This window comes from Oryza sativa, chromosome 3 (genome assembly GCF_034140825.1).
Source record: "Oryza sativa Japonica Group chromosome 3, ASM3414082v1".
Taxonomy (NCBI): Eukaryota; Viridiplantae; Streptophyta; class Magnoliopsida; order Poales; family Poaceae; genus Oryza; species Oryza sativa.
The window spans coordinates 12,512,424-12,539,011 of NC_089037.1; the positions used below are offsets into that span (position 1 = coordinate 12,512,424).

The 26,588-nt window shown below is 41.0% G+C and overlaps 4 protein-coding genes across 4 annotated transcripts; 2 read left to right on the forward strand and 2 right to left on the reverse strand.

Annotated features, from left to right (window-relative positions):
* Window positions 1-1,187: 1,187 nt before the first annotated feature.
* LOC4332762 (nardilysin-like) lies at window positions 1,188-11,730 on the forward strand. Its single transcript, XM_015776638.3, has 19 exons — window positions 1,188-1,607; window positions 2,049-2,124; window positions 2,290-2,336; window positions 3,337-3,449; window positions 3,543-3,616; window positions 3,745-3,840; window positions 3,927-4,046; window positions 4,147-4,380; window positions 4,973-5,121; window positions 5,632-5,788; window positions 5,874-6,029; window positions 6,846-7,222; window positions 7,358-7,507; window positions 8,558-8,740; window positions 8,927-9,130; window positions 9,356-9,462; window positions 9,740-9,893; window positions 10,283-10,404; window positions 11,028-11,730. Exons 1-19 carry the CDS (start codon window positions 1,251-1,253, stop codon window positions 11,272-11,274), a joined length of 3,123 nt encoding a protein of 1,040 aa, XP_015632124.1. The 5' UTR covers window positions 1,188-1,250; the 3' UTR covers window positions 11,275-11,730.
* A 242-nt stretch (window positions 11,731-11,972) lies between these two features.
* Window positions 11,973-13,407, reverse strand: LOC4332763 (expansin-A6-like). Its single transcript, NM_001417666.1, has 2 exons — window positions 13,162-13,407; window positions 11,973-13,047 (listed from the first exon to the last, which is right to left on the reverse strand). The coding sequence occupies exons 1-2, from the start codon at window positions 13,295-13,297 to the stop codon at window positions 12,404-12,406; spliced, it is 780 nt and encodes a 259-aa protein (NP_001404595.1). The 5' UTR covers window positions 13,298-13,407; the 3' UTR covers window positions 11,973-12,403.
* A 7,279-nt stretch (window positions 13,408-20,686) lies between these two features.
* Window positions 20,687-22,802, forward strand: LOC4332764 (uncharacterized). The gene is made up of 7 exons (XM_015773421.3): window positions 20,687-20,958; window positions 21,535-21,583; window positions 21,668-21,770; window positions 21,873-21,968; window positions 22,067-22,141; window positions 22,241-22,310; window positions 22,515-22,802. The coding sequence occupies exons 1-7, from the start codon at window positions 20,698-20,700 to the stop codon at window positions 22,596-22,598; spliced, it is 738 nt and encodes a 245-aa protein (XP_015628907.1). The 5' UTR covers window positions 20,687-20,697; the 3' UTR covers window positions 22,599-22,802.
* Window positions 22,803-23,444: 642 nt separating this feature from the next.
* On the reverse strand, window positions 23,445-25,809 carry LOC4332765 (reticulon-like protein B16). The gene is made up of 5 exons (XM_015773232.3): window positions 25,555-25,809; window positions 24,424-24,604; window positions 24,176-24,317; window positions 24,025-24,094; window positions 23,445-23,915 (listed from the first exon to the last, which is right to left on the reverse strand). Exons 1-5 carry the CDS (start codon window positions 25,688-25,690, stop codon window positions 23,749-23,751), a joined length of 696 nt encoding a protein of 231 aa, XP_015628718.1. The 5' UTR covers window positions 25,691-25,809; the 3' UTR covers window positions 23,445-23,748.
* Between the last annotated feature and the right edge of the window lie 779 nt (window positions 25,810-26,588).

Sequence of the window (26,588 nt, forward strand, 5' to 3'; positions counted from 1 at the left end):
AAAACCAGCCCGAAATCACGATCGGAAACCAAACGCGGAAGAAACACCATAAGAAATTCAAACACGATGACGACACCAAGGCACGATATTTGTTAACGAGTTTCAGCCAAAACCTACATCCCTAGGGCATTGATTATGGGCGCTCCTCCCAGATCCAGCATATTATAGCGTATCGAAGTTACAACGACTCACGACCGGACGCTGCTGGCAGCCACTTCCTCTCGCTATGCTAAGTCGCCACATGCGGTTACAACAGGTCCGCACCTCTATTTTAAGAGATATCCTGTAATAGAGTCTGACTCTTACTCTATTTCTATACCTAGTATAACTTTAAGTTTTAAACTGTAACCGTCTACGTACACATATTCGATGCAAACTCTAACATTTAGAGATTAGGGATATGTAGTTGGTTTTCGTCTCTTAGAGCGTGCGTTAAGAGACATATTCACGAAGGTATGAGTGTTGTATTAAGTGTGTAATGGTATATGCATTGTGTAATAAAAAAACACTCCCTCTATATAAGTCAAAGTTTGTTAAAGTTGACCAAATTTATAGAAAAATTTAGCAACATCTGAAACATCAAATTAGTTCCATTAAATGTATTTTGATAACATATTTGTGTTGTATTGAAAATACTACTACATTTTTCTATAAACTTGTCAAACTTAAAAGAATTTGATTAGAAAATGAAACGACTTATAATAGTCCATCCGTCCCAAATTATAGGGCGCCCCCTTTTTAAAGAAAATCAAACTTGGTAACTTTTTACTAATAATCATACTAACTATATCTATACTAAGTATTACGCATGCTATATCACTATATTCATATTTTGAAGTACTTTCATGTGATGCTTATTTCATATTTGTTGGGATTATAAAATGAAATAAAATACTGATCAAAGTATGTTATTAAAAACCGTATAAAAAGATACAGGTCTTATAATTTTTGGGACAGGGAATATGAAATTTACACGACCAATTTGCACCGAGCCGTCCCAACCGGTAGTCCAGTTGACAGTTGGCACCCGATGCAAAGCGTAAAAAAAAGTTGATTTGAGCCGCATCCAGTCCCCACAGAATCCGTATCTGCTTATGTAGCCCTAATTTTTTTAAGGAATTTATTTAAAAGACTTTTAAAAAAAAAAACCTCATTAGAGAAGCAAACAAGGAAGCGGCGCTGCTACTGTCGCCGCATAACCCTCGTCTTCACCTCTCCCGTAGTATTCCCGGGGCGGCGGCGAGGCCGAGATGGCGGCGGCGGCGGCGGCGTGGCGGGACGACGAGCTGGTGATCAAGTCGCCCAGCGACCACCGCTCCTACCGCCTCCTGCGCCTCCCCAACGGCCTCTGCGCCCTCCTCGTCCACGACCCCGAGATCTACCCGGACGGCTACCCCGACCCCCACGCCTCCAAGCCCCACGAGGACGAGGACATGGGTGAGGAGGACGATGAGGAAGAGGACGGCGATGAGGATGACGATGATGAGGAGTACAGCGACGAGGAAGGGGAGGACGACGAGGACGACGAAGGGGAGGAGGACGAGGAGGATGGGAGCGAGCCGAAGAGGAGGAAGGAGAAGGGCAGCTCCGAGCCGCTCGTTAAGAAGGTAATGGCCTGTTTAACTTTTAGTCCTACATTACCATTGCCTAATCTGTAGATTGAATTGTGCGAGTACATTAGTTCAATCTCCTCTGTGTGGTGTGGTGACTCTGATACACTGTGTTAACACCCCCCTGGATCTGGCGTGATTTAGACATTTAGTAGTGTTGGAAACGGTCATTTATTCAGCTAAGCTAGGTGATTCATAACCAATGTAATGGAAATTGGATTTCTGTTAACCTTTTAGAAGTCTGTGGTTCGAATCTCAGGAGGTAGTTATTGTTGGACTATTAAGAGTACCAAGTTATAGCTTGAAGAATTTGGTGTGGGCTTGTGGTGTGATGTTTTTTTTATCATTTAATCGACATATTAGATAATGTGGATTTTGATGCGTGTTTGAAGTTTGATGTTTGTTTCAATCCATACAAAGTGATGAATTGTGTTTCAGGCTGCTGCTGCAATGTGTGTTGGAATGGGAAGTTTTGCTGACCCTCCAAAGGCCCAGGGATTAGCTCATTTTCTAGGTCTGTAATCCTTGTAATCGTATCCTTTGTCTCACCAAAACTGCTTGTATGCACCTGTTAAAAGCTGAAAACTACAATACCTTCTAGTCCATGCTCTCCTGTAATGGGTTGAAGCTCGGCTAGTTTCCATGCTTATGAACCTGAACGAATACTACACTTTTGCAGAGCATATGCTTTTTATGGGGAGCTCTGAGTTTCCAGATGAAAATGAGGTTTGTACAATGTGCATATAAACCCTTTTTTTCTTTTCTCGTCAAGCTGTGAGAATGGCTGTAACTGATAAGGTTCTCTGTATTGAGACTGCTTAGTTCCATTATACTCCCTTCAGTTACAGAAAACATGTCGTTTTGGGTGCGTCTTTAAGTTAAAAATTCAAAACTTAAAAACATGAACATCTCTTAAAATTCTTATATTAGATGTATGAAAATCATGTGTGTAGATTTATGTGAGTCGAAACCGTGTCAATGCCCACAACGGCATGTTTTTGTGACTGGAGGGAGTACCTAATAGCATCAACTATTCTGTTTGGATCTATGTTTTAAGGTGGGTGCATTGGAGACATGGAGATGTTTTTTTTAATTATTATTGTGGATTGTGTATAGTAGGGACAACACATTTTTATTAGTAAAACTCTGATAACTGAAACTGGTGAATCTTGCATGGAATCATCTAAAGTTAAGCCAATATGACTGCACTGAATGCTAACACATCACTGAAAAGTGAAAACAATAGAAAGTAGGATGTTTCTTCTGATGGATTTTCGTTCTGTGATGAAGATGTGCCACTTTATTCCCTTTCTAGTTCATGCAGAGAATCTGGGCCTGCAAGTTGCTTTCTTTCCTCATTTTTCATACACTTATTTTAGTGCTTATTTGATTTCAATGAAATCTCCACATCCTTGCATTGTATTATAATTACGAATAATTGTAATCAGACCTGCTTTTGAGATTAGTTATCCTACCCATATCTGGGTACCATATGCAACTCTTTGAGCTTCTAGTGAATTGGGACTAGTTGCAGAAAAAGCAGATAGATCTTTGGGTAGTTATTGAGCTTTTGCTTTTCTTTCTTTCTTTTTTTTTTTTTGGGGGGGGGGGGGTCAGATGCAACATTTTGAACATTTTTTCTGTTACATGGTCAATGAGTAGTCTTTTTATGATTGGATGGCCCTGGAATTTCAAACATATCTATAATATGAACTTTCATGTGCAGTATGACAGTTACTTGTCCAAACATGGTGGTTCGTCCAATGCTTTTACTGAAACTGAATACACATGCTACCATTTTGAGGTCAAGCGGGAGTATCTTAAGGGAGCATTGGACAGGTAGCAATCCTGCTACTTTTCATTCTAATGTTTTCCTTTATACGATGAATCTGAATCAAAATTCATTTTTTTGTGGTTTGATTTTGTTCTTAGATTTTCTCAGTTCTTTGTATCACCTCTTGTTAAGGCGGAAGCTATGGACCGTGAGATATTGGCAGTAGACTCTGGTATGTTCAACCTTGTCCCGACTAACCACTGCTAGATCATCTCTCTCTCTCTCTCTCTCTCTCTCTCTCTCTCTCTCTCGATTATGCACATTAGAACTGCTGTCACTTGAACAATTATGTTGCTTCAGAGTTCAACCAAGTTCTGCAAAGTGATAGCTGCCGTCTTTACCAACTTCAGTCTCATACTTGTTCACAAGGGCACCCTTTGAACAGATTTACCTGGGGTATGTTTGTCATTTGGCAAAGTTCATTTTGATGTAGTGCAATCAGCTGAATTGTATTGGGTCTAAACTTTTGAGATTGTTTTTAGGAAACAAGAAAAGCTTGGTTGATGCCATGGGCAGTGGAATTAATCTAAGGGAAGAGATTTTACAGATGTACAAGACTAACTATCATGGAGGCATGATGAAGCTAGTTATAATTGGAGGAGGTAAGGCTTCTTCACTTTTTTTTAATTGTATGATGACCTCAAATCATTTTTAATCAGAGGTAAGGATATACTGAATGTATTTTTGGTTTATTTGTTTCAGAACCCCTTGACATTCTAGAAAGTTGGACCATGGAACTATTTAGTAAGGTTAAAGGTGGTCCTCTCTTGGATATGAGTCCAAAGACTGATATGCCCTTTTGGAGATCCGGTAAACTTCACAGGTTAGAGGCTGTTAGAGATGTTCACAGCCTGTGCTTGTCATGGACACTACCTTGTCTGCACAAAGAATACATGAAGAAACCAGAAGATTACTTGGCACATCTCCTTGGTCATGGTAAAATAGCTGCCACACACCTTTATCTTGTCATGTTTACTCCTCAATGTATATGCTCTAGCTTAGAAGGTTGAATGCTAAGCTAGTGGACTGCCTCTAGCATTTATTTTTCTTCTTCTGGGAGACTGGGATTTCTTTTGAGCTTAGTAAAGTGTGCATTACTTTGCCCTTTCTTTTGTTCTGCAAGTTGAGCCATGGGACTGGATGTAAGTGATGATGTGCTTATTTCTCTTATACCTAATATTGTCACCAGCGCATCTTCCTCAATAGGCTCTTATCCTGATTAGAAAAAAATAACTTCTTCCTCTGGTTGATATGATAACAACAACAGCTGGTTTTACCTGATAATCAGCTATTGTTGCAAGTTGTTCCATTTCATGTTTCTGCAGCTCAGCTATGCACTCAACTGTGGTGATTTGCTAATATATGTTAATCATCTGTTAGATGATGTGTGCTTTTCAGCACAGTAGTTCTTTAGGACCAAACCTTTTTGCATTAAAAAGTTAAGTTGCAATATAATTAATTTATTTTGAATAAATTATAACATTCCTGTTCTGCCATTTAGCAATTGACCATTTTGTTTTTATTTCAGAGGGAAAGGGAAGCTTACTTTGTTTTCTGAAAGCTAAAGGTTGGGCAAGCTCATTGAGTGCTGGTGTTGGCACTGATGGGACACAACGCTCCTCATATGCCTATATCTTTGAAATGTCTATCCGTCTTACTGATTCAGGACTGAAAAATGTATGTATAACTTCTTATGCCTAGACCTTTGAAATGTCTAAAGCATATTTTGAATGAGTGAAACTCCCTTTCCTTTTTCATAACAATGTATTTTACATATTTCTCTATATTATGTCAAGTTTAAATAGAAAGCTGCAATAAAAGGTCTGCTACGAATGCCTATGCTAAGAAATTGTTATTCATTTTTATTTTGACTTCATTTTCTGCCACCAGTCTGGTTGCCAAACATAGCCAAGACTAACAGTTCTTTAGGGAAGTCCATATGTTGCAATTCCCTTTTTATTCATCAGATCTGTTTTCACTGTTGAACTGGTAGAACTAAATACTTTCTAGAAACACTGTTATTAGGTGGACCAGTCTGGGGCTTAGAATGGTTTTGTTTGAAACACAACATTCCATGGTTTGTTTTCCCCACCTTATGTGATATATACGTGCTGAGTACTAGATCTGTATTTTGATAGTAATGAGATCAGCTTATGATGCATCGTCTAACATGGAATGCTTTTCCAGCTTTACGAGGTCATAAGTGCCGTATACCAATATATAAAGTTGCTTAAGCAGTCTGAGCCACAAGAATGGATATTCAAAGAACTTCAGGACATTGGGTACATGGAGTTCAGATTTGCAGAAGAGCAACCTCCGGATGATTATGCTGTAGATCTTGCAGGTTATCTTTACCTTATCTTTTTATCCCTTTCTCCTTTTTAGTTTATGGATTGGTCAGGGTTTACTGATTTTTTTTTCTTTTGCAGAAAATATGCTATATTATTCTGAGAAGCACATTGTTTCTGGAGAATATATTTATGAGGGATGGGATCCAGAGCTGGTAAAGCATGTTTTGAGCTTCTTCCATCCAGACAACATGAGAGTTGATGTCCTTAGTAAATCATTTGACAAACAGTCCCAAGGTAATCAGGCAGTGTATGAAAAATATTATTTCAGACTCATGAACGATGAACTCATGCAATTGGGCAAGTTTTTTTAGGTTTATAATTCATCATATTATTATATGTTGAAACATTTGGTGTTCCTTCGTTAAACCAACTCTTGTTCACCATTTTGCTCTATCTGATATCGTACTGGTCAAACAAGATCTTGATATTTTATTATCCAGTGCTCACTTTATTAGGAAAACTTATTTTGATTAATTCTGAAATGCATATATTATATTTTGAGTAAATGGATATTTTATTAACTACACCTGAAATTCCTGGATTTCCGAATTTCTAAATGGATATTTTACTAATCCTGAAATTTGAATTGGCAAATAGAGATTTTTTTCATGTTTTGTGCTAAAAAAATGCAACTGCAGTGTTTCTATTAAACTATCTGTATTTTTTTAATCTTGTGGAAAGAGGTGGAATGAGAGCATTGTAGGAAGGCTGAAAAGGGAATTGTGGAACACTGCACTTGTAATTCTGCTCTTTAATGTAGTGTATGAAATTAGAAGCCTCCAGCAACTTTTTTGTTTTGACTATCAACTTTTGTTGTTTATGCATGGAAACTTAAGCAACACGACTCATTTTTATAGCACATCTTTGACCTAGCTGTACCTTTTCTCATAGATGGAGCTTATTCTATTTGCAGAATGATATCAACAGATCATTGAGCTCTGAGATTTATGTTTGTTTCATGTTTCATGGATTCTTAAAAGGACAAATGTGACACCATGTTACAGTTTGTTTCCTCATGATAGCCTTTCTAATCCAGTTTATTGCATGCAGCTATTCAATGTGAGCCATGGTTTGGCGCACAATACATCGAGGAGGACATTCCGTCATCTTTCATGGAAAGTTGGCGAAACCCAGCACAAATAGATGATGCTTTTCATTTGCCACGAAAGAATGAATTTATTCCAGGGGACTTTAATCTGCGAAATGCTAATATGCCAAAACCCCTGAGTGATGATAATCCTCGATGCATTGTGGATGAACCATTCATAAAGCTCTGGTACAAGATGGACATGACATTTAATGTACCTCGTGCCAACACATACTTTTTGATTTCTGTCAAGGATGGCTATAGCAATCTTGAAAACTCTGTCCTGACAGATCTATTTGTAAATCTTCTTAAAGATGAGCTGAACGAGGTCCTCTACCAGGTGTGTGTTCTTGAATTTGTTGCAGTACCAGTTTTATGCTGCCATATCTGGTGTTAAATGCCAACTTAGTTGTCTGCTGTTACATTCCTTGAACTGTTTGAGTTATTCTTTGCAATTGATTTATGATTCTCCCAGGCATATGTGGCTAAACTGGAGACTTCAATGTCCGTTGTTGGTAGCAACCTTGAATTAAAGCTTTATGGTTACAATGACAAGCTGTCCACCCTGCTGTCCAGTATCTTGGCTGCCTCTCAATCTTTTTCTCCAAAGTCAGATAGGTTTGAGGTAACATTGTTTTGAAATATAACTGAAATATGACTTGTTTTATGCAATTCATGATTTATTATTTTGAAAGATGACTGATCTGATGTAGAGAAAAAGTTTGGATTATTTCTTTGGAAGTCTTGTTTTTCTGTATCTGTTTTCTTGATTTTTCAAAATAAAAGTGGAGGAATTAACATGAAGATATTGAAGTTGTTGACTATTGACATACAAAGATTAGAGAGAATCACATATCATGTATTTCTGTCCATCTTACAATTTTTCTGAAATATAAAACACGTTACTTTGATTTCTGGGAGGATGAGCACATTGAATGAATGTAGCCTAGGCATTGGGATTTAGATGGGCATAGCAGGTTTTGATATTCATGTTAATCAGAAATTGCTCTTTTTGACAAGTATATCACCCAAAAATGATTATGATGGCTGAAAACAAGCTGAGTTCAGGCATGTTTTTGTCCCTAAGCCCTGTTGATTCATGTATTTCACTTTGCCACAATTAAAAGTATCTTAATCTTGGACACTTGTACCTGCTATCATACATTGGCAGAAATAAACCTATACAATTGACTCCTCCCCTTCTATAGTACTCCCTCCATCTACTTTTGGTAGTCATATTTTCAAATCTGAAAAATTTATTTTTGATAGGCATATTTCAATCCAACAACCTACTCTTAATGACTTTCTCGGATTTAATGCGTGACTCTCCATTCTTCCACACAAGATTGGCTATATGGGCATCGAGAAATGTAAATATTAATGAATCACTTGTTTACGAGAAATAACTAGTAGCATGTTTAAATGGATGATAACTAGAATCACTTATCTTTAGTTTGTGTGCCAAGATGAAATATAACTATCAAAAGTAGATGGAGGGAGTATGTTATTTACTCTTCCACGTCCTGTCAACCAAAGTTGTAGGACTCGCTAGTTTCCATGGGTTAGTACTTAGCTGTAGAAGCACACTGTCTGACCTCCATGACCAGTATGAGAGAGAGGGACATTTTAGCAAGCTGTTGTGGTTTGTTTATCTCCTTTATATCTCCTAACCCAGGTCATCAAGGAGGATTTGGAAAGAGCTTACAAAAACACGAATATGAAGCCTATGAGCCATTCAACCTACCTGAGGTTACAAGTCCTACGTGAAATATTCTGGGATGTCGATGAAAAGTTGGAAGTTCTTATGAAGTTAACCTTTTCTGATCTGGTGGCATATGTGCCAAAGCTTCTTTCGCAGGTATCCATTACCATGATGATCTTTTATGCGATTTTTTTCTCCACTTAACCACCTTTTCCTACATAATAGCAAATGATTTTCAAATATGGAAATGTTTAATGTTTCTGAGGAACAAAAAAATGGATGTTCAACGTACCACATGATTTTCTATATACTTCATATGATTATCTGTTTGCACACATGCAGTTGCACATCGAGGGCCTCTGTCATGGTAACCTATCAGAAGATGAAGCAATGAATATATCAAAAATATTCCAAAACACATTGTCAGCTCAGACACTGCCTGATGAGGCAAGGCATGAAGAAAGAGTTCTTTGCATTCCTGATGATACAAATTTTGTTAGAAGTGTCCGTGTGAAGAATGAACTTGAAGAGAATTCTGTGGTTGAGGTGGGGTTATATATTCTGGCACTCTATTGATGACTGTCTACTAAAGCATCATAAACATTATCTTCCATAGATGCATTTGAATTCTTCAATTATTGCATGCCAGCATTATGGTTTGGAGCCTCGGTTTGCCTGTGAACAAGGGCCTCATGGGCCGCCTTTTATGTTTCCTTTGATAATTTGATTTGACATAATTACACTACTTTCTGATATACAATTGCTTGTCAGGTTTATTTTCCAGTTGAACAAGACATTGGGAAGGATGCAACAAAACTCAGAGCTATTACAGATCTTTTTAGCAACATTATTGAAGAACCTTGCTTTGATCAGCTCAGGTATAAATATTGTGCTTGCTTGTTGCCTCGACAAGTATGTAGATAAATGTCATCTTACTCCACACAAATATTTTGAATGCAATTTTTTGGGGACAGATTTACTCTTTTTTATTGTGTGTAGTCTAAATATTTGCAAAGTTATTGGTCAAGTTAAAATAAATTTAACTAAACAAATTTCTAGGATCCTTTTGACCAGAGTGGTTTACAATTTAGTCAGTGTTAATTATATTTTTATAAGATGCCTTGCTAATTGCTTCTCTTGGTGTTCCAATAATAGGACAAAGGAGCAGCTTGGCTATACTGTGGACTCTAGTCCGCGGATGACTTACCGTGTGCTCGCATATTGTTTTCGAGTCATGTCCTCCAAGTATAGCCCTGTTTACCTACAAAGTCGGATTGATAGCTTCATTGATGGTGTATCTGCTTTGCTGGTATGCGTCTATCCTATTTTAACATGCACATGTATGTTTCAGTTCTTAATTACTACTGTCATATTACTATTCTGTGGTATCTTTTAACCTTCGTATTACTACTGTTGATGTGATCATAGCACAAAAGATTGCCTTAATTCTGAACCTTATGAAATTGTATTAAATCAAAGTTCACCCTTATCTCTTCATATCTGGATTCGAAGACAATAAAGGGGGTGTGTGGTTGAAGGGATTATTCTCAGTGTTATTTGGATTTCAAATTTATAATAGGATCCTGAGGATTTGGATCAAAATCCTCCCGTTCCAAAAAAAAATAAATCTTTAAGGTGGCTTTGAAATTTCAATATCCTTTGTTGTGTCCAATTATCCATTAATCTGTGTGCTTGCAGGATGGGCTTGATGAAGAGACTTTTGAGCATCACAGGAGTGGGTTAATAGCCGATAAGCTGGAGAAGGATCCTTCTCTTAGTTATCAAACTGGAGATTATTGGTCGCAGATTGTTGACAAAAGGTATTATTTTATTCCAAACTGCAGCTAGTGATCATTTTTCATTTGGATAGTACTTTTTTTTTTTGCGGGGCATTTGGATAGTACTTTTGAATGGCATTTATTGTTAATTTGTCAAAGTACATATTCTGCGTAATAATGTTTGACAACATGAAAGCTAGGATCAAGCTTGGAAGCTGATAAACTTGCTGTCTAACTGATTATTGCTTGTGGGCATACTGTTGCTTTATCTAGTCCAGCATATGTGTCTTGCCACCAGTCAAAATGCCAAAACCAGATTCTCTGAGCCATATATTTTGTAAAACCAGATTATTGCTGATAACAAATTGCCGTAGCTCAGTCAATAGACTTGGTCAGGAACTTGTTTGAAACATTCATTTTCAGAGTTTCCAGATAGCATTGCTGGTTTTATACCTCTGTTCGGAGCTGGCTTCTTTTATGATAGTCACGCATAAAACTTGGACAACATTTTAACTTAATACTTGTAAAATGTGTTTCTTCTTTGAAAATTGGAACAAACACAGTAGAAATGTCCTCTTTGAATGTGATGGGATTCGCTAATGTTTCATCTTTTCTTTATTTACCCAATATATGCTATCTCACGTTGTGTGTAAATCTAAATGTAGGTATATGTTTGATATGTCAAAACTGGAAGCTGAAGAGCTAAGGACAGTTCGGAAGGAGGATGTAATCAGTTGGTACAATACTTACATTAAACCATCATCTCCCAAGCGCAGACGATTAGCAATCCATGTGTATGGCTGCAACTCAGACATTGCTGAGGCTGCCAAGCTAAAAGAGCAGTCATGGATTACAATTGATGATGTCAAATCCTTGAAAAAATCATCTCAATTTTATTCGAGCCTCTGCTGAGGGAGGAAATTATTGATTTGGTATAATCTTACAAGAAAGAAACATCATCTCCAAGGCTCTGATGGCTAGCAAACCCATCGGTTTGGTGACCGGAATTTCTGAGGCAGCCAAGCTGCAGCAGTCACAGAGTGTAGTTGATGACGTCCAATCCTTGAAAGGCGTCTTCGCCTCTGCCGAAGATCCAGCGATCAGCACAGTTTCATGCAGCTTGTAAATTGACGAGCTTCCATTCAAAGCTGTTGATAAAGAGAGAATTTTTTTTGCTGGTAAGGTGTACTAATAGTGTTTTGTGCTGTTGATAAAGAGAACCTTTTCTTTGCCAGTAAGGTGCCTATAGTGTTTTGGTAGGTGCTATACGATGGATCTCATATTATCGATTGTTATTTCATTTTTTATGTATACAAATTGTTGCTGGATTTCAATTTTGGAATACAATGATATCATATTTTAGAATCATCCATTCGAATTTCAGTGACCTCCAGGCTTACATTCAGCTATTTTGTGAGATTACCTTGTTCACATCCAAGGACGAGTAGGTTATAAACAAGGGACGTGGTGCTAAAGGTAACCACGACTCCATGAGTTCAGCTGTTCTCTAAGTACAGTACAAGGTAGCCTTCAGGGTTGGCGAGCCAAATTTTGGTCGTGCCCAGAATTTTACAGTAACTCATGGCCGAAATTTAAGTATATAGAGAAAATAAATAAATTAGAGATGATTATGATTGATAATTTACTATATTTTAGAAATAATATAAATTGCTATATTTTAAATGGAGTGAGTAGCAAACAAGCAACTGCATTTGTACAGACAGCTCACTCTTTTTCAGAGAGGCTGGCTCACCGATCACCGCTCGCACTATAGCCAGCCACTCTCTGGACCTAACTAATCAACTCATTTACTCATGCCACATGCCCTGTACAAATCTGAACTAAGAGCAGAGCAGCAAACTGCAAACCATCCGGCCTCTGACACGCGGGCGCGAAATGCCTTGCCTTCTCTTGCAGGAGCCACAGCAACCTCAGCATCTACTAGACGACTAGACCTCACTAAACACCGATTGGGTGTGCAATTAAACTCAAAAGATACTAGTAAGAATTAAGAGATAATAATCCTCTTGGCTAAACTAATCTAGAACTGCCTGCCCTCGAAGGTCTGGCCGAACTGCCAGCCGGCGGGCGCCACGTCGGCGCAGGTGAGGGAGCGGCCGTCGCCGGCGGTGACGCGGAAGGAGAGCGCCTTGCCGTCGAGGTACGCGTTGCTCTGCCAGTTCTGCCCCCAGTTGCGCGACATCGGCTGCCACCGCCCCCCCACGCGCGACCCGGACCCCGACCCCTTCACGGCGAGGGAGCGCACGTCGCCGGCGCCGCCGACGTTGGTGACGAGCACCAGGTTGAAGTAGGCGTGGCCGTTGACGGTGAACCTGACGCCGCCCTTCCTGGCGCACGCCACGCGGCGGAAGGAGACCGGGACGATCCCGGCGGCGTGCCGCGCGATGCGGAGGAACGCCGGCTCGGCGAGGTCGAAGTGCCGCCGCGGTGGGTTGCACCAGCCGCCGCCGTCGCTCGGGAGCGCGTAGTTCGGGGGGCAGAAGTTGGTCGCCGTCACCGTCACGGTGGCGCCGCCGGGGAGGCACGACCGGCGGTGGTCGCCCGCGCACCGGAGCTCGTAGCAGGAGCCGCAGCTCAGGCCCCTGTTGAACAGCGCCGTGCTCAGCGCCGCCGTGCTCGTGCCGTACCCCTGGCTGTACAGGTTCCCGTACCCGCACGCGCCACCTGCACCGACAAGACCGGCCGCGCGCGGCGGCGGCGCCATGAGCGGCGACATCATAGGTAAGCTAAGCCGCCATCTGTGTCAGACTGTCAGTGTCAGTGTGCGCCAGTGCGTACCCATCGTGCCGGAGGCGTCGCCGCCGCCGTAGAACGTGGCGTGGCCGGGCTGCCACTGGCCGAGGCCGAGGCCGAGGGCTCGCCGCGCTGCGACGAGGAGGAGAGAAGCGAGGAGGAGGAGCAGGGGTGGCGCCATTGGGGTAGTTTGGTGCGTTATCTGCGGGTCTCTGTTGGCTATTTGTAGTGTGCTTCGCTGGCACTGCGTAGGGATTTGGATCCTTCTTCGTTGAGTGTGACCTTTAAGTGTGTTTTTGGCTGCATCCAAAGTTTAGATTTTGGTTGAAATTAGAGATGATGTGACTAAAAAGTTATGTGTGTATGATAGGTTGATGTGATAGAAAATGACTGAAGTTTGGATACAAACTTTGGATCTAAACATAGCCTTTATAAAGGAGGCAGTAAATACAAAAATTATGAGAAATGTCCAGAGTTATTCTGGCTAGCTTAATAAGGTGGTGAGTTAGACGATCTAAGTTTGAAGTCTTACATATTCTAATTATTTGATATTAAGTCATTCCCTAATATTTACGTAATTGCATAAATTATCAGGAGTAGATAGCTCACAAAACATTAAAAAGTTTGAAAAGTGTTTTTTTTAATCTTTTTAAGATATTAGAAAAAAATGTCCGTGCATTGCAATGGGTGAATTCTATTTTAATTTTATTATTGTTATACGGTTTAGCTAGGATGAAATTCACTTTGGGAATTCGCTTGATATTTTTTCTAGAAAATCACGAACTGCAATTAGGAGTCCGACTTTTATCTCAAGTTAGCATGCGAGTTTTTTTTAAAGAGGCTTCTTATACGACTCCTTTTATATTTCCAAAAGCAAATAAATTTAAAATCCGACTCAAACATGGATCTGTATTTCCAAAAGCGAACGAACTTAAAAGCGATTCAAGATGACGTACCAAAATACCGGTAAAAATATCTTTAATTTTTATAATAGTAGAGATGATGATGAATGAAAGTTTTATTCTTACTTTTTTACATTTTGGAAAGCGCAATGCTCAACGACACCCATGATCCGTAAGATACAACATGCTTGTACTGAGAGTATCGTGTTTTTACTCAATTACATGGAAGATATGTTCGGTGAATGCACCCTTAAAACATGTTCGAACACAGAGACCAATAACAAATCATTGGACCACTAAATTTGTATTAAAACAATCTGTGTATAATATTTGTACTTATCATGATTTAAATCCCAGTCCACGACTATACCACTGTACCGTCGGTGCTTCCTCGTATTTTCCTTTTCTAATTAGATCAAAGCTAAATCTAATGCTTTTCCATGAATGAACCAGAAGAATCCACATTGCATTATTTGTCCGCAGGACCGCCCAAGCCCAACCCTGCAAACAGAGGGTGATCGAGTGATCTACGAAGACGGGCCTTTTCCATCACAGATTAGAGACACTTTTTCGGCACTGTTGGGGAGCAATTTCTTCGTGATACTCGATCAACTCGCTTCCTTTTTTCGACTAACATCCAAACAAACTACTCCGAGCTCACACGCAAACCCCAATTTTGTTTGTCTACGTGCAAATTCGATGACACGCAAGAAGAATACAACGACCAGGACCCCTGCTATCTTTTTTTTTTCTCTTTCCTCTTCTAAATAGTACTCCTCGTTGTTCCTCTGCGTGTGGGCCCGGCGAAAGGGAAGGCTGCCGCCGATCAGGGAGTCGTCGGCACATGCGGCTGCTCTCGGCGGCCCAAGGCAAAATCGAGGGCCAGACCGCCGCGCCCACATGCAGGGCAGGGCAGTACAGGCCTACAGCTACAGCCATGGCTTGGATCCGTTTCCGTTTGTCTCCTGCTGCTGCTGCTGCTGCTGCTGCTGCTTCTTCTTCTTCCCTTCTTCAAACGATCGAAAATGGTGACATATCTACAGAAATGATTCTCGGCCAGTCGAGAAGTAATCATGTTTAATCTATCAGTTTAGCTATTTAGCGACGACTGTAATATGATGATAAAAGAGATTAGAAAGCAATGTTGTGGTGATGAAGTTAAGAAGTTTGGTATATATGATTTTACCACCAAGGTTAAAATCTCGTCGTCCACAAATATTATCATAGATGTACCGCTGATTTCCGTCTTTCAGAGTATATATTGTGAGACGTATTCATGGGGTGTAAGTATGGTGTTACGTGTGTAGTGATGTGTGCTATAAATCTGTTGTGTAACCAAAAGAAACAATTATTTTGTATATGGTTAGAACCAGAAATTAACGGTCAAAAACAATACTCACTTTTACATAAGGCATGATCGGTGGGGGAATTTCCGCCATAGTTTTGACAACTCACCATCCGTGCCGGTGCCTATAGTGTCTTCCAAAATTGATGGCTAGGAGATGGGGATTGGACGCGCCGTGCAACTGGTGTGCGCGTGAATCCGTTCATATGCATGCGTACGTGCGTGTGCTTGATGAGTGTGACCACCAGGGGAGTTGGTTAATGACGGAACATGATGTGTCTCGCGGAATCGTGCTTGGTCAATTCAAAGAAACTGTACGCGGGTGAGTTAAGGTCATGTTTGCTTTAACCTCTAGCTTCAACTCCATCTCTTTTACCCCCAAAAAAAAGAAAAAACTCCATCTCTTTTAAACTGAGAAGTTCAACCAAACAATTTTACTTCTACCTAATTAAAAAAGCAGGTTGAAGTGATATCACAAAATAAATAGAGAGGTAGAGCTGTGTTTTAAGTAATTCCACAATTTCACACCAGACCCAACTTTTAAACCTAAACATGTATGAAACATCACACGGAACAGAATGATCGACCCGTGTCCATCCATTGGTTATTGTTAAGTTGTTCGTGTAGCTTTATAGCTCCCACACTAGGCCACCACATAGTCCTAAGTGTGGAAGAATAGATAACACATGGAGCGGAGTGACCCACCTTCATTCATTAGTTATGGGTAAGTTGTTCATGCAAATATATATTTCACATCAGGCCACCACACAGTCTAGCTTTGGTGGAGGACGTGTTTGTTCTCAAATTTGGTAAACATATAGTTCCTAGCAATTGGGTTTTGATGCAGTGGTTGGACTGAGGTTTTTCGATGGTACGTAAAACGAGACAATCTATTAACATATAACTAATTGAGTATTAATTACATATATTTAAACTTGAATAATAGATTTATTTGATTTGTTAAGAAACTTTATAATATTTTTTACATGAAACACATCGTTTACCAATTTAGAAGAACGAGAAAATTATCGCAGCTATTTGCTTTACCGAACTCAACCTGTGAAAACTCGAGAGTTTTGTACCGTGTGAAGTTTATGCAGAGGACAATGGTGCTGCTTAATTATTCTCACCGACAGTAATTAAAATGTGTGCTGCTAGCTAGGACTAGATGGCTAGACGACAACCTTTGCGAGGGAAGATGGCTTTCGTTTTCTTTTCATCAGAAACAGGGATGAAAAAGGTGTGGAAAACCCTGTTTGCAAAAGGCCGGGTTCCAGACCTAACCGTGGCGCTTGCATGCTTGCTATCTTCATATTTACCGACTTCGTGTAGTAATTTAGATGCATTTGAACGGGGGACCTTCGCACCCAACAATTCCAGAAGAGAATGCACCGTAGTTTTTCTCTTCTTTCCTACACAGCACAGGTAATATCAATATATATATAGCAGATCTAGATCATCCGGTTCATTGAATTCTGACGACAGGAGAACAATGGCCAGTAACGATTGCCATCCGGTTCAATGAATTTTGATCAATGATCACAAGAGAACAATACCTAGTTACAATTGTCAATTTTTTTGCCCCCTCAATGTAGATGTAGGAGTAAATTGCAGTGGCAGTGTTGAACCATGCATGTTCGGTGCACATGGGTGACAACTGACAAGTAGCCGCCAGTCACTGCTCGTTTTCAGTCTGATCGATGATTGGGGAGCTAGCTAGCCATGCAACATGAGCCAGAAAATTGAGATATCTACATGCATAGGGCAGGGATAAGAACAATTATTACTTCGAAAATATGACTGCTCTTCTGAAGAATTATTTTAGAACTAAACACGGCCTGAGGATGGCATTGCCAATTGTCATGTTTGATGCATGATTGCAAGTTTGCAACAATCTTATCTATTCCTTTTTAGTACAACAACTACAACTTTAAAACCTATTACAACTCTGAAATATTCTTTTCACGATAAGAGAAAATACCTGGCGGCACTAATAGGTTGAGCAGGTTTCAGAGTTTATAATTTATAGGTAAAACTTTTATATCTGTATTTGTTTATGGAAAAAAAAATCCAAAATCAACGTTATAATTAGGTTTCAAAATTTAATTTTTTGCTTTGGCTAAGTATTGATATGGTCATCTGTAACAAAGAAATGGATTTGCTAGAAAATTTTCGCAAGTTTATTTTGCCTCCAATACTTTTAGATTTGCGATCTTTGGATCACCTTGAGATTTGTGCATGAAGGGAAAAAATTACTAGATAAATTTTTTTTTACATATGTTACGTGTAAGATCCTAGTGCTAACTAATTACCAAACCATATATATTTGAATGCAAGTTTAATATATGTTATATCGTTGGTATAATATAGTTACGATGCAATTATAATATAGTTACAATGTAATTACTTTACAAGTTTATGTGTATATTATAGTTACATCTTAAGAGTTTTTGACTTAAAAAACCTGCAGCATTTTTTTGATACTCCACAAGGAAAAATGACGCAGAGAGAAGGATCCAAATCCAATGACAGGGCGGGTGGGGGGTGGCTGCAGCCGCGTGCTATGATATGCCCACGCGCGTCTTCTTTCGCTAGACTAGTTACACACTTACACGTTAATATGCAACCTGAATAATGGTGTTGATCGTCTCGGATTCTGATGGTACGTACGGCGAGGGGCACGGTCGACACCCCGCCGCTCGCCCGGTTGCTTTCACGTATAGTGTCGCGCGCCGTACGCTCGGCTACCACGTTGGTTGACCCTTTTTTTAACCCAAACTAAGCCCAGGAAAATGAAAGAAAATGATCACTTTCACGGTGGCGACATGCGACGGCCGACGCCCGTGGCAAGTGCATGCGGCGGCAGCCATGGCAGGAGTAGTTCTCCTTTGGTCGCCAAACCCAATTTATTTGTTTGAGAGAAAGCCAAACCGGAACTGTCTATGCTACAACTGGGATGTTTTTGTTTGTAACCTAAGACAAAAGGGGGCAATCTGCTAACGGCCCGTGTTTCTGCCCCCAAATTCTGCTCCAAAATTCTGCTAACTGCTCTTTTGCTTGGAGTGGTTCTGCCAAAATTTTGCTGGGATTGACCTTAGTTTGGTTTGAAATCAATTTTTATCCATTCAAAATATTGGAAGCACGGATGGTGTCATGGTGTGGTGTGAAGTCGTGGATATATAACTGCACCTATCAAGGTTCAAATCCTGATGCCTACGATTATTACGTAAACGTAAATGAGCTTTTAATATGAATTCAGCGCGATCAGAAATATGTCGCTAATCGAAAAAAAGCTTTTTAACATGAATTTAGCACTACTAAACTTTTAAGTATAACTTCTTCTGTGACAAAATTTGACATCATACCAAACATCCATACTATACTATTAGAGTTGCCAAAATTTTGGTATGATAGAAGTTAGCTCTAATCCAAACAAGCCCTTGCTTATCTCAACTGATCACAACCATCGCCTATTTAATTTTCACCTTCAACTTAATCCCCGTAAAATGCCCTGTAAATGATTATATTTTAAAATAGAGGGAGGAGTTATTGCATCCATGCTCTTAATGCCTTCTCCCTCAATTTCCAACCTCCTGAGATTTTGTTGACTGTCATATTAACTTATGCATTTGTTTTGGGAATTTTGTTAAATCCATAAACAAACTTTTTTTATTAAAAAATTCCAACATAAACCTTGTGAGGTTTTTATTACATAAATATTTTAGTTTTTCTTCAAGAATAAGGGAATGAAGGAATGAACTATGAGGGAGAACATTCGGCCGAAAAATCTTGGAATAAGTCTAGTTGCTATTCCTTATCTCTTCGTCGAGTTTAATTGTAATATCTAAATCGTAATACTAGAAATCTTCACCTCCCATCTTGACAAAATCATTCAAATCAAATCCCATGATAGTATGAATGGTTGTTTTGGCTAACATGGCACCCTAGACAGAAAAAAGAAAATTAAAAAAGCATACAAGGCCCACATGTAAGTGGACTTCCGCATCTACCCACATCTCCTCTCTCTTCCCCATCTCTCCACCTCTACCCTTCTTCCTCAAGAGCTTGCAAGCGGGGAGAGAGGTGGTGGCCTGTGAGCCATTTGTGGGAGGCGACAGTGACAGTGGAGATGTCAGCGACAGTGGGAGGTCGGCGATGAGGGGGCTCAGGAAGTCCGTGGCGGAGGAGGAGAAAAGAAGGGAGACGAGGGAGACGGCAAGCTCGAGCTCACCAGCCGTCCACGGGAGGGCAGCTGGAGAGGATGGGGTCGCTGTTGTCTATGGTGATGGAGGAGGAGAGAACTCGACGGCCCAGCAACTCTGCCTCGAGTGCTCCTGCGGTCTTGCGACGCTAGGGTAGGCTCCTCTCCATTGTTAGGGGTGGGTTCACTGCCACCACCCAAGAGTAGGGAGGAGCCGCGAGGAATGGGAGGAGGCGCCGCAGCGGTGGCAGTGGAACACGAGATTGAGCGGTGGTGTTGTCCCCGTGTCCTACTTCTTGTCCCAATGAGCTCATGCTACCCGGCTCGCCCATCGACTCTTGCTATGCCTCCACCAGCGGGGCATGCTCCGCGTCGCATCAGTGGTAACGACCTGGCCTAGCACCTCTTTGTCGCTCCTTGGCAGCTCGGTAGAGACGACAAGCTAATGAGGTCGAAGGAGAAGGCGGCGTCAGTGAGGTCCACTGCCTTCCGCTAAGACGCTCACTTTGTTTGCTGGAAAAGGTGAGAGAGGAGGGTCCAGCCTAGATGACGGTCACGACTCCTCCTCCGATTCAGCAGCCCCAACTTCATTTTGGCCGCCGCCGGTCCAATATGGCCATTGCCCGTTCTTTTTATTGTTCGGCTTCAGCTGGCGGCATGGTAGGCCCACCATGCCACCGGACCTCCTTGCCCTTAGCTGCTTCCTCGTCACCGCTCCTGGCCAACCCTCACCTACCGGTGCGCTCGATGCATCGAGCTCCAGGAACAAGGGGGAGAGATAGAGAGGGGGAGGGGGGAGGGAGAGATAGGAGGGAGGAGAATGAGGATGACATGAAGGGTCCATTTTTGTTTTTGCCACGTAAACGCCTAGTCAGCGAAACCAACCATCTATACTATTGGAGGATCAAATTTAACCCGGTTTTACAAGTTGGAGGGTTCAAGATTCCTGGCACTGCAGTTTAGGGATGCCGATTAAACTCGATGATAAGTGGACTTATATTTCAAAAAAAAGAAAAACTACGAGGAAGAACAATTTCTATGTGGGCCTAACGAAAGGCCCAACCCAGCCCAGCCCACTTGTGGGCCTCGGCTAGTTGAGGAGACAGACAACGGAGACGCCACGACCCGACGAAATGTCGCGTGCGGCCGCTAGAATTTTCCTCACGCCGTCGCGGCTCCCACTCCCACTCCCTCTCCCACTCCTCCCCAAGCGGCGGCGGCGGCGGCCGCCACCGAGCAGCGGCGCGACGAGGGCATCGTTCGCCATGGCGGCCGCGCCGGGGCGAGGCGGCGGCGAGGCGTTCCGTCTGTCGGCGGATGCGGGCGCGGGCGCGCTCAAGCTGCAGAAGGGCGACATCACCCTCTGGTCCGTCGACGGCGCCACCGACGCCATCGTACGTCCCTCCTTCCTTCCTTCCTTGTTAATTCGTTCCCTCCCTCGATCCTTGCCGATGCTTGTGTTCCCGGCGAAGGAGTGGTTCGAATCTGATGCTGCTCGTGTGAATTTGGTGGGATTAGTGCGCATGGCCACACATTCGTGTCTAGGTTCGAGCCATGCTAGGAGACTGTTCTGGTGAGCTGAAACTCGCCCGGGATATCAAATCCGCGCGTGTTTTACGAGAATCACGACCACTCAGGGTTGTGTGCTTTTGCCGTTTTATCTAGGAAGTCAGTGTGACAATTCAAGAAACGAATTCTGGGTCGCGAGTAATGGGTTGTTAGTTGTCAGACACAATTCTAGTGTTATATCCGCATGAATTTGCATCACTCTCTGGTTATTCTGTTTCTTGGATCCATGGTGTGTCATTTGTGCTACAGTGCGACAATATGCAGGATGCTGTTTTGTGTTTGACTTTCTCTAATCTTCATTTTTTCTAGAAAATATTTGCAAAATTGTTAAAGCAATAATCTCTAACTCTGACTATCTGAGTATGACGATGAAGAAGATGACAGTTATTCATATTTCTCAGGTTAATGCTGCTAATGAGCGAATGCTAGGAGGTGGAGGTGTAGATGGAGGTGATTGAATGCAGCTACTAGTGAGCTATCATTTATCTCATCACCGATTGACTATCTCATACAAACTTAAAATTCTCATTGTAGCTATACATCGAACTGCTGGACCTGAACTCGTAGAGGCATGCCGTAAAGTTCCAGAGGTCAAATCTGGAGTTCGCTGCCCCACTGGAGAAGCTAGGATTACTCCGTTAGTGCCTTTCCCTTAATCAATCTGACTGATGGCATCAGAATGCCATCTTCTGAACACCACATATCTCTATATCATTACCTGTATGTTGAATGTGAACAGAGCATTCAAGCTTCCTGTTTCCCGCGTGATACACACTGTTGGGCCCATATATGATATGGACAAGCAACCTGAGGTCTCCTTAAATAATGCCTACACGTTAGTCGTCCTTTCTAAATTGTATAGTATTACAAGAAAATTTGTGGTTGCCTGCAAAATCAGTGAAATAACTGTTCCGATTGATGTGCTAACTGCAGAAATAGCTTGAAGCTCGCTAAACAGAATGGTATTCAATACATTGCATTACCTGCAATTTCTTGTGGTGTTTATCGGTATGTGCTATTGGCATTTTCCTTTGACTTACCTAGTCATTGTGTAAGTCCTATGCGTCATTTGATTTGTCAATATCTTCATGACTTAACTCAATGCAGTTATCCTCCAAAGGAAGCATCGAAGATTGCTGTTTCTACTGCACAACGATTTTCTAATGATATTAAAGAGGTTAGCAGTGGTCCTGTTTTCTAAGTTATCACTTTTCACTTTTCAGTATGAAGTTGTTGTGGTTTTGAATTTGTAATCAAGTCCAATATTAAAGGTGTTTTGATCATCTTCATAGTTTTTTCACCGTAGTTGTTATTACCTCTATTAGTCGTTATTACCTCAATTAAACATTTGAATCACTGTTGGTATGAATTTTTCCTGCAGGTACACTTTGTTCTGTTTTCTGATGAGCTCTATGATATCTGGCGTGAGACTGCCAAGGAATTTCTGTCACAATTTGAGAAATGAATTGTGAACTGTGATGAGGCTTACTTCCTGGTGTAAGTCTGGTGCCGACCGTGCCGTAGTTGCCGTCGTTAATATGAGCACTAGAGCCGGTTGGCCATGATAAAACCTGTATCTGTATGACAGTATGAGTTGCTTAGTGGTGAATGGATATGCCCTGAATGGCATATTTATCAAAATAAAGGTTTCATCTCTGAATTATGCTAATTAACATACTTGTACTCGAAAACCAATAACCATGTCTTATCGTTAGACTTAGAATGTTACATCTAACCTGGGGCGTTTTGAACTGTTAACTGTCGAAGACATTCCAACATCTCGTTCATGTGCACGAGCTAAATGATTCAATCAAGGTGCCTGAGTAGTCACGGCCATAGAATGTTCATTCTCATTCATTGTGTCAATTCAGACTTGATGACATGATATAAGCTGGTATTACGTTACTGTGGGTCTGCTTGGTTTACAGCCCAAACAACCCCCCCCCCCCCCCCCAACACACACACACACACAAAAGCAAGGGCAACGGAATGGGCATGCATTTGGTTTGTTGCCAAAAATTAGTGTTGCTAATATTTTGGAAAGGGCAAACAATACATCACAAGTAACATTATCATAATTTTGGCCACAACCCAAACACTACACTTTTTGCCGAATTTTGGGCAATGCCAAAATTTTGACTTGCCATTTCTTTTCCTTGTTAAGGCTCAAAATGGCAGCAATCCAAACAAGCCATGTATATCCAAATTCAATATTCACATCGCTGTACAAGCTCATATGTTACTATGTCATACCAGTGGAATATATAGGAAGTAAGTACCGAAGTATGAACAAGTTACCAGCGTATGGCAATTGACATCAAACTTTTCATTTCATTTCATGACGAACACTGGGTACCTTTGGACAATTTTGTATCCAGTTTGTTGAAGAAATGGACAAAAAGCACTAGGACAAGCAAAATATTTTTTTTTTGTTTCGAACCTTATTGCTCAAGAGTTAGAATAGTAGCACATTGCAGTGGCATCTACAGCATACTCCAGCTTTTGCCCTAAATTCCTAATTTGCACAATCTACGGCATAAAAATACAAGTGTAGAAAACACACACACTTGGGTGTGGATATAGTGGCATGACTACTATCACAGCTTCTAAACAAATCAATCCTCTTTATCTCTGATAAAGCTTCTTGGTAGCCTGCTCATCACATTTTCGTCGACAATCTTGTAATGCCTTGATATGTTCCTGTGGACCATCCCAGCATACCTATCAACTTGCTCCTGGTTCTTACTGTATAATGCAGGTATTGTGACCAAAGCAATGGTTCCTGACACGATACATTGCAAAATTAGCATGAACTTCAGATAGATATGTGAGCAGCTGATGCTGTATGCTTGTAAAGTGAGTTCAAAATACATTATGCATACAGAACATACCAAAGTAAGCAAGAGTAATAGACGAGCAGAAATTTCCAATAACAGATAACAGCCATAGGAGCAACACAACCTGTCAAGAATTTTCCTTCTCAAAATCCACATGAATTTCATATAATCAACAGAGAGAAATACTGCAAATGAATTAGCTAACCTGGAAAAAGAGTCGAAAGTCCTTGCCAAGAGTAATGTCATGTGCGATCATCAGCATGTTGTTGACTTTAACACGGAATGAAGCTGCAGCATTGCTAACCATTTCCTCTGATAAAACTAACTCAGGTAGTGGCCTAGGTTGCCTACAAATAATTAACAGGAGATAAAAACACTGATACACACCCCCGATCCAATTTTTAAATAACATGAAAGGAAGGATCCATCAAAGGTCGGATGTAGATGGCTTACTTATTTAGCAATCCAGCTACTTTAATCCGTATGAACTGCACAACAATCAAAATGAGCAGTACATCAGAGCAAACTGTCAAGAAGGACAGTCCAGATTTCTCAAACAGCCACCATGCCATTGTAGCGCCAAATATAACACCAATTGTAACACGTCCACGCTTCCATAAGATGATATCAGCAGCTGTAAGATAGGAATTACATCATGAAGCGTGAATAAGGCAAGTTGATGGCCAGCAAGATATAAAAGGTATCCCTTCGCGAGCTTTCTTGTAAAGCTGGAGCATGCAAATGATATTTCATCTAAAAGATATAAAAGGTAGCGAAACCATAGAATCATATTACATTGTGCATAATTCCCTTCAAGTTAAGCATTAATTACACGCAGAAGATATACAAGAGGCATAGTTAACTGGTTATCATCAATAAGTATCATAGGAACTTAATTTGGCTATCATCAATGAAGTATCAGAGTAACTGAATTTGCAGTCCCGTCCATCGGATGCAAACCCAAGCTCTTCAACCAGCTATCTATAAAACTAACACATTGGAGCAACGAAGTATCAAAATGTGTAATCATTACTTTAGAGTATTAGTTTTGGCCCAACCAGCTATCTATAAAACTAACACATTGGAGCAACGAAGTATCAAAATGTGTAATCATTACTTTAGAGTATTAGTTTTGGCCCATATTTTTAGTCCGATTGGGTAGCATCACAGAAATTCCCAGTTTTAAGCCTAATTGAGTTACTCAAAGTAAACTAAATTTCCAACCCAATTGTCCGAAACAGCAGGCCCTTCAGCATTCCCATCTAAAGATGAAATTTAGGCTCCGATATCATAACGCACAATCGAACCCCGCAGCCGCAAGCACCTCTAGCCTGAACAGGCTTCTTCCAGTTTCTAACATCATAAGAGACCCAGAAACTAAAGAACCACCCTGATCAATCCAGCTGCTAGTACTGAAAAACACAGAAATGGTCTAGACTTCGTAAGGGAGCTGAACGACCTGACGTATCCCATTCCCCCACCAAGGCTAAAATCCGATTCGTGCATCCAACCACACGGCTCAAGCAACAGGCTACCGAATTCTAGCACGAGAGGAGGAAGTTCGGGGGGGTTGGACGAGTATACCTTTCCCGCCGCCGGCGATCCGGTGGACGGAGAGCCGCGAGGCGGTGCCGGAGGTGGAGGGGTCGGCGGCCGAGCTCTCGATCCCGCCGTTCGCTGCCTCCGCCAATCCGGCGCCGGCGCCGGCGGCAGCTTCCATGGTTTCGCGGCGGAGACGGGGAGATTCCCGCGAGAAGAGGGGAAGAGGAGGGGGAAGCAGTTTCTACTTTCTTCCTCCGCGGCGCTGCGGCGGCAGGAGGACTTGGGAAAGGTCAGCACAGGGGCGCTGCCCATTTTTCGACTTTTTAATTGGAGCAAATTTCGCAGAAACACATGTCTTTGTGGCAAATGGGCGTGAACCCCGGAAATTTGGGGCTTGTTCCCTTGATGCCATTTTCAACTATACTATTAATTTTTCTAAAGTTGTTAAAAAATATCTACGTTTAGTTTGTTGCTAAATTTGGTTAATACATAAGAAATCATGTCAAATATTTTTTTTTCTCGAACGCGCAGAAGGATTGCACGTCAATATATTAGAAGAATATAATGTTTGTTACACGACGCAATCAGTCAGACCAACTTATGCCAAGAAAGGGGAGAAAAAAAAACTAAAATAAAGAAGAGACAAAAGACTACTGTGGCGGCTACACACAACTCCAAAATCATGTCAAAAATTTTGGCAATATTATCATCTTGCCAAAATTTTGACATTGCCAAAACTTTGTAAGGTTTATTTTAGCTACAATCTGAATAAGCTCTGGGTGTTTTATATAAAGAATGCTAAGTGGATTTGAACACCAATATTATTCATTGTATATGATGAATTGTTTACAACTATTGTCAAGTAAAATAATAAAACTTGACTAGCAAAAATACCTATGCATAACAACGTGTGAAGATAATTTTCACAATTGATTAAAACTCTGACAATTTAAACAATAAACTGAAATAAAATAAACAAAACAATAAGACAAAAAAGAGTAAAAAAATCACATATAGCATAAAACCCGATTACGCTTGCTTCATACATCATCACATGAAGAATCCCTTCTATATAC